We start from the raw sequence: 11,894 nt of genomic DNA, 5'->3' as shown, positions 1-11,894 counted from the left end.
TGCATTTAGTATTATTGATTTGGGTGGATATACTAACCTCTGGTGGCACCAGTGAATATGACATAACTAATTTAACATGGCTGAATCTGGCTGCTCCCTAAAAGACCAACATGAGGGAATTTTTTATTTGAGCTAATTTTTTTTTTTTTAATGTATTCATAATTTAATTTATAAGGATATTCAGCCGTTTTTTTGTGAGAGTGTGTTTGAATCCTTTAAGAGCTTTGTAAAACAAACAAACGAAGAAAAAAAAACATTTTGTAGCATTTAAGATAGCGGACTTTTGCTATGTAAGTTAGCAAATTGTTCTTTTTTGTACTTAGACCCTCATTTGATATCGTATGAGTCCAAGCACAGGTATTTTATTTTTAAATGAACGTGTAATATTGCATAGATTGAAGAAACACACGGGAATTACATTTATTCATATTTAATGCTCTTTTGAAAGCGCGATCTTAGCAAGCCTTTGCTTTACATCTACTAAAATGTATTTTGCAACGCATTACATGTTCCTAATCTGATTACGTGATTATTCTAACTAATTGATAAGATTAATCGACTACTCATATAATCGATAGCCGCAGCCCTACTCACGTTTCAGTGCCATTGATGGCGCTGGGCACCCAATCCATTTGGACTGGGAGTTGTGGCAGCTTTGTCAGTCCTCTCGCTCCAAATGGATTGAATGTCTAACGACGTCAATGGCCGTCAAAGTCCCAGTCATGATGTATTGGCATTGAATGAGATAAAAAGGAAACCCCTCCACATCACAGTATGTTGTACCAGGGATTGATGAACCAAATTTAGCCCAACCCATTCAAAAAGAAACTGTTTGGTCTGCGATTTTTAAATACGAATTTACAATTGCATTGCATTCATGTCAACATACAGTATATACAGTTATGAAATTCATTTCTATATACTACTGCAAGATACAAAAAGAGCATCTGTTGCAGAAACCTTCACTCGGCACGTGTTGAGCTTTTGAAAGTTGCTGGGGGAAAAAAAGTAACAGCTTTGTTTTATTCCAAACTTTTATTTTCTTATCTCATTCGGCTCAAGAACTTTGACACTTCTGAAAGCACCCAAACGTTGAACGCTGAAATTGGTTTCAAAAGCTGCATACAAGCGGAGTTCAATATGACATTTCAAAGATGTTAAATGAACAATTCCAGTACAACATTAGTACAGCATCATGCACAGCCAGTTTAGGAACATGCATGTTCAATGTGCATGGATGAGCTGGGCTCTGAGCAGTGCTTTGGCCTGCCCTGTTGATGTTCTTACTTGTTTGAATCTCTTAATAGTTTCCATTATGTGGACTATGTCAACTCACAGCAAATCTTTTCATAAGTTGGTCTAAGTACCACAAGGACAAACCATGATGCCCAAAGTAAACTCCTAACCACAAATGCGTAGCACTATTGTACTGGAATCATATTCCATTAGACGACTCCAAAATAAGGTGGCAGTAGGTTCTGCTAGGTTTATCACAAAAGCACTTCCCAAGAAACAAGTCAATAGCTCGCTCAGAATAAAGGGGTGAGTACAAATCATTGATCGTGAGGACCCGCTGGTGTCCTCACCTCCATTTTGCAGTTAAATTACATAGCAGGCAAATGGCTTTTAATTAATGCTCTTCCGATCTCAACTTTCCTTTTCTATCCAGAAGTAACGTTAGAACCACCAGCAAGTTGCTGACAAAACAGAACAGATGCCCTTCTGATACTTCCCCTTTCCCTCTTTGTTCATTTTAAAAATACCCTATAAGGGAAGCTAACTAGAAGCTGCACTTTTACGTTACGTATGAGAAACCCAGCAATCATTTCAGCAGTAAAATGTAAAAACAATGACACTTTTCTAAGTTCCGAAAGTAATTTCATTACCATTCACCAGAAACTTTACATTAAAGGTAATTACAAATCATATATTCCTATGTTAAGTTTAACCCAAAAAGAAAAAAAGGCATATGTACATATTCTCCCTGTCCAAGAAAATGGAAGAAGAACTTTTGGGCTTTTATTAGATGCATCTCTCCCCATTCACTCGTGTATATTCAGTGCTGGGTCATTTAACAGCGCACACGTGTGTCACGGCATCTGAGAGTTCTCCCCACACATCGAATTGAATAAAGGCATTGATGCATGTGTGCGTCAGTCGGACCATTGAACATGGCAGCCACGCTGGCCGGACCACGGCAGAGCCGCCATTGGGTGCAGGCTTCGATCTGTCACCTTCCAAGGCATACAGCAAACACCACCATGTTTCTCGTACCATTTCCATCACAAAGCTTTGAGGCCATATCTTGCAAAGTGTTGAATCTGTAGGTCTTACACATGTAACAAGTGTTCAGTAGGGCTGGAATTTTGACTTCCCACGTGTCTCAAGTTTTCAATATGGATGGTTCACAGACTTTTGTTAATGTAGGACTAGTGGGTTATTAGACCTTATGTGGTTCTAGGTAAATGAAAGCAACAGCATCTACTGTTTTCTTTTCAAAGAAAACTAAGGATGGGGAGAAAAAAAATGTCACTGATGGGCTGGCGACTCTCCAACAACTTGAAATGCATGTTTTTTGTTGTTTTTTTGTTTGTTTCTTATACTATGTTCAGAAACCAGAACAGCAGCAGCTGATGAGTCCGTTAAGCAGGTATTAGGCGGTCAAGAAATGGCAGCTCCGTCCCCCCCTCCCCCTTGTCCTTGGCATCCTGTCTCAGGCCTCCTGCGGGGCGGGCCTCTTGAGGTCCCGGATTTGTTTGACCAGGTAGGTCTTTTCATCATTGAACTGTTCGTCCTCTGTTCTATCATTCTGGAACTTGCTGAGGAACTCGATGAGCTTGGCTTGGTTCTTCAGTAAGATATCCAGTATGGGCTGCGTCTTGTTGGGGTTGGCCACAAACACCTGGGCACAGGAGTAAGAAAACCACATATGTTGGCTATGTAAAACACTAGAATCATGTGGAACTCACCAATTTTCTTTTATTTATTTTTTTTCTAATAAAATAGAAAATAAAATAAAGTTAATAAATCAAGCATAACACAGCAATTAGCTTTTCAACTTATTTTCGAATGCATTATCAAATAATAGATCATAATATCTATCATTTGACAATACAGTGCTTTACTGTGCTACGTGTAAAATTGTTTTTCAATTTCCTCTAATGTGTAATACCTTAAAAACATGGAACGCCTCAAACTGAATGTTGCGGCTCTTGTCGCGTAACAAATTCATCATGAGTTTCAGATTTTCTGGCTTGCTGATGTATTTGGTCATGATGCTGAAGTTGTGCCGGTCAAGAAGTAACTCTCCCAGCAACTGTTGTTTTGGAGGGAGAAAATGGATGACAATTGATGAATTTTTTAAAGATCTGCAGACTATAAGAGAACACAAATGACCATGATTGTTTATAAAAACAAAACTTGATGGTTCTTTAAAAAAAAAAAAAAAAACTCAGTTTACCCGTTAAAGTAGCTATTTACCTTGTACATTGTGTTATATTTCCCATGCTCTTACCTTAAGAGATTGCCTTTTTGTCACGTAGTTTTCAGAGTGGAGTAATTTCTCGTATTCGCTAAAGAACTACAAATGGAGAAATACTATATGAGCTTACTGAGGCAAGAGAGTATTGTTGAGTTGTGAGAGTAAGTGATTGACAAAAAACCTTAATTGAGCTGCAAAAACAAAAAACGAGCAAACAATGCGCATATTCCCTCAATGATGATAGCTGGCGTTAGTGATATACGATATGACGATGTATATTATCAAAACTAGGCGTAGGAACCTTCTTGGTTCCTCACGATATGATACGATTTGCGATACAAAGCTCACGATAACAATGATCTGACGATATGGCGATACAACGATTATCGATACATTTGTAGAATATCCTAAAATGATTTTCTGACCAACAACTAATAAACGGGAAAAACAAGCTTCTGCTGTGAATTGGAATAAGTTCATCACTAGTAGACGTCCAATCCATTTGAAATGGAAGGGTGGATCCCTCCCACTTTAAACGGATTGAATGTCTATGGCGTTCAGTGGCAGCCAATGCCAGGCAATGAAGTAATCTTGGGCCATTTAAGGTCATTTACCTGTTGATCTTCAGTTACTTCCTGTTGATTTTGGGGTATTTTATGGGTTACTTCCCTGTTGATTTTGAGTTACAGAACAGGAAGTGACCTGGGAATCACCCAAACGAATAGGCAGTGACTTAAACTCAACAGGAAATGACCTATAAATACCCTAAAATGAACCGCAAGTGACCTGTAAATGCCCTGAAAACCCCCAGTCTAAAAGGATTGGGCGTCGTGCACCGTCAATGCAGCCTTAGAGTTAACTGAGACACTATTATGGTGGAAGATTTTGGTAGTAACTTGTTGGTTCCTTTTTATTTATTTATTTTTTAGACATTGACGCCTTTTAAAAACTACATCTTGATTCTTGGCAGGAGCATATCGATAACTTTTTGGGATACAAAGTATCACGGTATATCACCATTTTGATATTTTGTCACACCCTTAATTAATATAACCCTTAATATAAAATACAACAAATAAAACATATAAAATAACATCGTTACGACAATAACATATTGCCAATATAGTGGTATGTTGTGGAGGACGTAAATGTACATGCCTCCAGGTCTTATAAGCTTGCTGATCACCGTATAGCACATTAGCTCTCCTACACTGCTGGCCAAAAGTGTTGACACCCCTGCAATTATGTCAGATAACGCTCAATTTCTCCCAGAAAATGATTGCAATTACAAATGCTTTGGTAGTAATATCTTGATTTATTTTGCTTGCGATTAAAAAACACAAAAGAGAATAGGAAAAAAATGAAATCAATATCATTTTACACAAAACTCCAAAAATGGGCCAGACAAAAGTATCGGCACCCTTTGAAAAATCATGTGATGCTTCTATAATTTGTGTAATTAACAGCACCTGTTACTTACCTGTGGCACATGACAGGTGGTGGCAATATCTAAATCACACTTGCAGCCAGTTAAAATAGATTAAAGTTGACTCAACTTCTGTCCCATGTTCTTGTGTTTACCACATTGAGCATGGAGAAAAGAGAGAAGACCAAAGAACTGTCTGAGGACTTGAGAAGCAAAATTGTGAGGAAGCATTGCCAATCTCAAGGCTACAAGTCCATCTCCAAAGACCTGACTGTTCCTGTGTCTACCGTGCGCAGTGTCCTCAAGAAGTGTAAAGCCCATGGCACTGTGGCTAACCTCCCTAGATGTGGACGGAAAAGACAAATTGACGAGAGATTTCATTGAAAGATTGTGTGGATGGTGGATAAAGAACCTCAACAAACATCCAAACAAGTTCAAGCTGTCCTGCAGTCCGAGGGTAAAACAGTGTCAACCCGTACTATCCGTCAGCGTCTGAATGAAAAGGGACTCTATGGTAGGATACCCAGGAAGACCCCACTTCTGACCCAGCGACATACAAAAGCTAGGCTGGAGTTTGCCAAAACTTACCTGAGAAAGCCAAAAACATTTTGGAAGAATGTTCTTTGGTCAGATGAGACAAAAGTAGAGCATTATGGGAAAAGGCATCAACATAGAGTTTACAGGAAAAAAAAACGAGGCCTTCAAAGAAAATGGCACGGTCCCCACAGTCAAACATGGCGGAGGTTCCCTGATGTTTTCGGGTTGCTTTGCTACCTCTGGCATTGGACTGCTTGACCGTGTGCATGGTATTATGAAGTCTGAAAACTACCAACAAATTTTGCCGAATAATGTAGGGCCCAGTATTAGAAAGCTGGGTCCCCCTCAGAGGTCATGGGTCTTCCAGGAGGGCAATGCCTCAAAACACACTTCAAAAAGCACTAGAAAATGGTTTGAAAGAAAGCACTGTAGACTTCTAAAGTGGCACGCAATGAGTCCAGACCTGAATTCCATAGAACACCTGTGGAGAGATCTGAAAATGTCAGTTTGGAGAAGGCACCCTTCAGATCTCAGAGAACTGGAGCAGTTGGCCAAAGAACAATGGTCTAAAATTCCAGCAGAGCATTGTAAGAAACTCATTGATGGATACGGTGGAAGCAGTTGTTCGCAGGTATTTTGTCTAAAGGTTCTGCTACCAAGTATCAGGCTGAGGGTGCTAATACTTTTGTCCGGCTCGTTTTTAGAGTTTCGTGTAAAATGATATTTAATTTTTTTTTCAGTCTCTTTTGTGTTTTCTCATTGTAAGCAAAATAAATGAAGATATTACTGCGAAAGCATTTGTAATTGCAATCATTTTCTGGGAGAAATTGAGCATTATCTGACAGAATTGCAGCGATGCCAATACTTTTGGCCAGCAGTGTATAAGTCACCTCAAAATATCTCTTAACAGTACAATCACCACATAACTTACATAAAGAATTAACAGCAGGTCAATAAAATCAAATGTCATTCAAACTCATGGTTTTAAAACGAAACTAAAATTACCCCATAACAACAAATTAAATTGCATAACTAGCAAGTAATGAACCAGCTGGAATAGTAACTGAAGAAATAATTACAGAACAACTTTGAATGCTATATTTTACAATATAATTTACTAATGTATATTTTACTTTGCAGCCAATTGGCTCAAGGCTTCATGTTAATTTGCTGCATGGCGCCATCAAGTGGTCTTGAAGCCAAAGAGATCAACAATGTTGAGAATTCTATGGCCAATTGTTGTTAAGAGAATGACATGCATGTGGTTATGTTACTATATGAACAAAATGCAACAAAAGGATAATTAAAAAAAATTTTTTTTAATAATACCTTTTACAAAGTGTTTGGCTTTAAACAGTTTTATTTTAGTTGTTGGGGGAACGGGGGTATTTCACTGGCCGAGGTAATATTTTCATAATATTGTCCACATGCATGCACCTTTTTTATCTGTGGAAAAGAAGAGGGAGGGTGGGTCTGTCATAGTATGTTGTATGTTTTTCATCAAATGATTATAAAATAAATTATATCATGGTATATCGCTATTACTGTTGTCACGCTACTAACATTTTCAGCTCTACTGGACTGTCTCAGAAAATTAGAATACACAATATTCTAATTTTTTGAGACAGTCCTGTGTATATATACAGGACTGTCTCAGGAAATTAGAATACACAATATTCTAATTTCCTGAGACAGTCAGGAAATTAGAATATTGTGTATTCTAATTTCCTGAGACAGTCCAGTATATATACACAGGACTGTCTCAAAAAATTAGAATATTGTGTATTCTAATTTTCTGAGACTGTCTCAGGAAATTAGAATATTGTGTATTCTAATTTCCTGAGACAGTCCTGTATATATACACAGGACTGTCTCAAAAAATTAGAATATTGTGTATTCTAATTTTCTGAGACAGTCCAGTATATCGATACTCAAAAAAAAAAAAAAAAAAAAAAAAAAAAAAAAAAAAGTACTCCATACTCAATTACATTTTCGATACTACACAAATAAAAATCCCCAAATTAATTTTTTTATTTTTTAATGAACTCTTTGTGCCATGGGCAATACTTGACGTCCAATCAAGTGGCATCCAATCAACCATCTGCTGTGACGTGAAATGAGTACGTCTCTGGTAGACGTCCAATCCATTTGAAGTGGGAGGCCTGTCAGGGAACTAACAATCCACCTTCAATGGCAGCCAATGAGTTAATAGAAACGAAATCAAAAATATCCTCCAGGTAACTTCCTATGGATTTTGGGGCATTCCTTGGTCACTTCTGTTGATTTAGCTTCATTTCCAGGCCAGGTATTGTTCATGCTGGCTGTAATTTCTCATCTTTCAGTGCCATTGACAGTGGTGGATGTTTTGACTGGTCAAAATGGATTGGATGTCTATCGCCATCAATGGCAGCCCAACGAGTTATCAATGAAAATGTAAAAATATGCTCCATTACCATCAAGAGTAGTACAAAATTACCCCTCTGACAACAAATTTCGCAAATACAAATAAATGAGTATCTCTACTTTTGCAATCATACAGTATATCGTATGCAGACAAAATTTCAGTATCGATACTTTTCGATATTTTTGACAACCCTAATCGCTATTGTGATATAAAATTCAGCCCACATCGTGATCGAGGATTTTTTTCCCATTTCGAAAACAACTACCTGGCATATTTTGCTTGAATAAATGGCCAACATCACAACCACACAAATAAATGGAGCAGACTTACTCTGTCATAATGTTGTTCAAGAAACTCTGCACTCAGTAGCTTGTGTCTTGTGAGGAGGTCCTACAATCAAGATTACAATTTAGACTTGGTAATGACCATGTTAGCTTACATTTTCTTTGTTTAAACGGTAAGAAAAAACACATTTCAACTGTAGACCCCAAAATATCCCCTTTTTGATGACCTACCAAAACGTTTTACCTACTGTATGCTACTGTGAGACCGCTGTATTTATAGAAACGATCAAGAACTGTACATGAATTTTCTCATGCTTTCCAAAAATTGAGTGATTAATTTTTAAGTATATAGCAATAACTGCCCAATTTAAAGGGAGTTTTGTGTAGATGGTGTTATCATGGTCCAACTAAGACTGCATTCATTAGAAAAGTGTAAAACAGACGATTTCATAAGATGACCTTTAATTGCAAAATTGATACCAGTACAGTTGCTTACACTTTGTCATTGAAAGCATTATTGAATGTATGAAGGAGGTTTCTGTTATTTTGACAATCTTTAGTAAATCAAATAATTTCATGTAAAAAAAACTTACTTTGAAAGTGGCAAATGCATCTGAGGCAATGTCAAACGTGGACATCTCCACATATCTGAAGAAGTCATAAAATTGCTCTGACCACAGTGTGATTTTAGCCAGGGGTTCATGTCGGATGCACTCCCTCAACATGATCCCACAGTTTAGGGCAATCTCTGGAGACTCGTACCTGCACAGCACACCAACAGGCTCAGTGAACACAGAGTATTTGCCGCACACATTCAAAGAAAGCAGAGAATGGTTGTAAAATGATATGTCTTTTGAACAACCACTTATATGATACTGCAGGCTGAAGGCTGCCCCCTTCTGGCTAACTCGTAATCTACAAGCAACACAGGCACCAATAAATCCACATGCCTTATACTGGCAAATTCCTAACCTACAGAAGGCTGTCTTCTACTGGCTAACTCCTAACTATAATTATGCAATTAATCAACCAGCTCTGAGTCCTTATTTTTTTCTTTTCCATTATTTAAAATCAATCTCCGAACAACAATGCGTATACATCCCGAGAATATACCTGCCAAATTTCATTGTAATGCACACAAATAACCGAGGAATAGCTCAAAATGAGCCAACAACTACAACATGAGTGGCAACTTTACAAGATTTCAGCTTGTGATAATAACAACAAAATACACCGAATGGAAGCTAGAATAAAGCATTAAATTGCGTTGACCAATCATTATCCAATTATCCACTTGATGTAGACTAATAGTGATACTATAATCCGCCATGTGAGCCCATCTTTCAGGAACATAACATTATATTTGCCATTTAGGGGTCCTTTGAGAAGTGATTAGGGCTGTCTCCGATCCGATCACGTCATCGGAAATCGGGCAGTTTTTCAGTTGAATGGAATCGGGTCAAAAGGATCGGGTTTTTAATTCTAATATTTTTAAAGGCCTAAAAAGTAACAAATTAAAATGCGGTTGTAAAAAGAAAGTACTCTAAACAGTACAATATTGTAACATGTTTGGGACTTTTGTTCAAATAAAAGACATTAAAAGAATAACCCCCCCCCCGCCAGCCCACCAGTATCAGATCGGGACTCGGTATTGGCAGATTGTCAAAATCAGGTGACTCGGCGACCACGACATCCCTAGAAGTGATCATGTTAATTTGTGCACACAATGAAAATTTCTCCTACCCTTTTAGCAACATAAAAACTATGTTCTGCTGGGTACAGAGGTACTCCACTGTAGGTGTCCGTGTGCCAATCTGACGTCTCAAGATGTTGTTGAAGATCTGCGCTACATCTTTCTTGCCCTGTGTGTCAAACAAATACATGAAAGTCTGATAAAGAATAGTACAATAAAGACATTTTCACAACACTAACAAGAATAAAGAGTCAGAATTTAAGATGACAACATAGTCACATATTTGTATGGTGTATTTCACAACTGGAATTGAACAAACGATAGGAAGTAGTGGTGAAACCGAAAGACTAAGTGGCAGAGCTCACAACAAAAACACTTATGACACAACTGCATGAGTCAGAGGGCATGCAAAGATCTGTCTTTCTGTGGCATGTAGCAGAAACACGGGTATTCATTGAGGAATTTATTATTGTCAATGTTTTCCCAACACCATGACTTGACTCATCATATTTTAATGACAAAATACAACAATTTATTATTAGAGGAAATAATTTCGCAAGCAAACATTCACATGCATTGATGTTTTAAGGGGTCTTCTGCCACTTAGTGGTACTTATAAAAATAATGTCTAACCATAACAGCAGGTACTTGGCTATCGCTCACATAAATCATCCATATTCCAACTTGAGAAGAGAAAGAAGGCACAGCATAAGCGGATGGAAATTTAAAGAATATATTGAATTTATATACACTGCTCAAAAAATAAAGGGAACACTAACGTAACACATTGTAGATATAAATGAATGAAATATTTTATTAAATACTTTGTTCGTTCCATAGTTGAATGTGCTGACAGCAAAATCACACCAAAATAATACACTGCTCAAAAAATAAAGGGAACACTAACGTAACACATTGTAGATATAAATGAATGAAATATTTTATTAAATACTTTGTTCGTTCCATAGTTGAATGTGCTGACAACAAAATCACACCAAAATTATCAATGAAAATCAAATGTATAAACCCATGGAGGTCTGGATTTGGAGTTCTACTCAAAATAAAAGTGGAAAAACACACTACAGGCTGATTCAACTTTCATGTAACCAAGTCAAAATGAGGCACAGTAGTGTATGTGATCTCCACATGCCTGGATGACCTCCCTGCAACACCTGGGCCTGCTCCTAATGAGAAGACGGAGGGTGTCCTAGGAAATCTCCTCCCAGATCTGGACCAGGGCATCACTGAGCTACTGGACAGTCTGAGGAGCAACCTGGCTTTGCCAGATGGACCTAAACACAATGCCCCAGAGGTGTTCTATCGGATTTAGGTCAGGTGAATGTGGGGGCCAGTCAATGTTATCAATTCCTTCTTCCTTCAGGAACTGTTGCATACTACGGCCACATGAAGTTGGACATTGTCATGGACCAGGAGGAACCCAGGTCCCACTGCAGAAGCGTAGCTTATGGCAATGCGTCCAAGGATTTCATCCCAATACCTAATAGCAGTCAGGGTGCCATCATCTAACCTGTAGAGGTCTGTGTGTCCTTCCAGGGATATGCCTCCCCTGACCCACCACCACACCGGTCATGCTGAATGATGTTGCAGGCAGCAAGTTTTCCATGGCATCTCCGGACCCTTTAACGTCTGTCGCATGTGCTCAGGTTGAACCTGCTTTCATCGGTGAAGAGCACAGAGTCAGTGGCATAGTTGCAAATTCTGATGATCTAAGGCAAATGCCCATCAAGCTCTACTGTGATTGGCAGTGCGCACAGGGCTCACTAAAGGATGTCAGGCCCTCAGACCATCCTCATGGAGCCCGTTTCTGATTGTTCAGTTAGAAACATTCACACCAGTCGCCTGTTGGAGGTCATTTTGTAGGGCTCTGGCAGAGTTCATCCTGTTCTTCCTTGAACAAAGGAGTGGATACCAATCCTGCTGAGGGTTTAAGGATCTTCTACAGCCCTGTCCAGCTCTCCTGGAGTAACTACCTGTCTCCTGGAATCTCCTACAGGCCGGGGGTTGCTCTTCAGACTGTCCAGGAGCTCAGTGATGCCCTGGTCCAGATC

General features: G+C 38.6%; 1 protein-coding gene across 1 annotated transcript in view; it reads right to left on the bottom strand.

The window, feature by feature from the left end:
- Positions 1-384: 384 nt before the first annotated feature.
- Positions 385-11,894, bottom strand: part of cab39 (calcium binding protein 39) — a 37,011-nt gene continuing 25,501 nt past the window's right edge. The window contains exons 4-9 of the mRNA XM_057838565.1: positions 9,876-9,994; positions 8,726-8,894; positions 8,179-8,238; positions 3,515-3,580; positions 3,173-3,316; positions 385-2,902 (exon numbers count right to left, since the gene is read on the bottom strand). Coding sequence (XP_057694548.1) covers positions 2,714-2,902; positions 3,173-3,316; positions 3,515-3,580; positions 8,179-8,238; positions 8,726-8,894; positions 9,876-9,994 — 747 coding nt within the window. The 3' untranslated portion in view covers positions 385-2,713. The remainder of the gene's footprint in view (positions 2,903-3,172; positions 3,317-3,514; positions 3,581-8,178; positions 8,239-8,725; positions 8,895-9,875; positions 9,995-11,894) is intronic.

This window comes from Corythoichthys intestinalis, chromosome 6 (assembly GCF_030265065.1).
Source record: "Corythoichthys intestinalis isolate RoL2023-P3 chromosome 6, ASM3026506v1, whole genome shotgun sequence".
In the NCBI taxonomy this organism is placed as follows: domain Eukaryota; kingdom Metazoa; phylum Chordata; class Actinopteri; order Syngnathiformes; family Syngnathidae; genus Corythoichthys; species Corythoichthys intestinalis.
The sequence above is the reverse complement of the archived record's forward strand: the minus strand, read 5'-3'. Positions and strand labels throughout refer to the sequence as shown.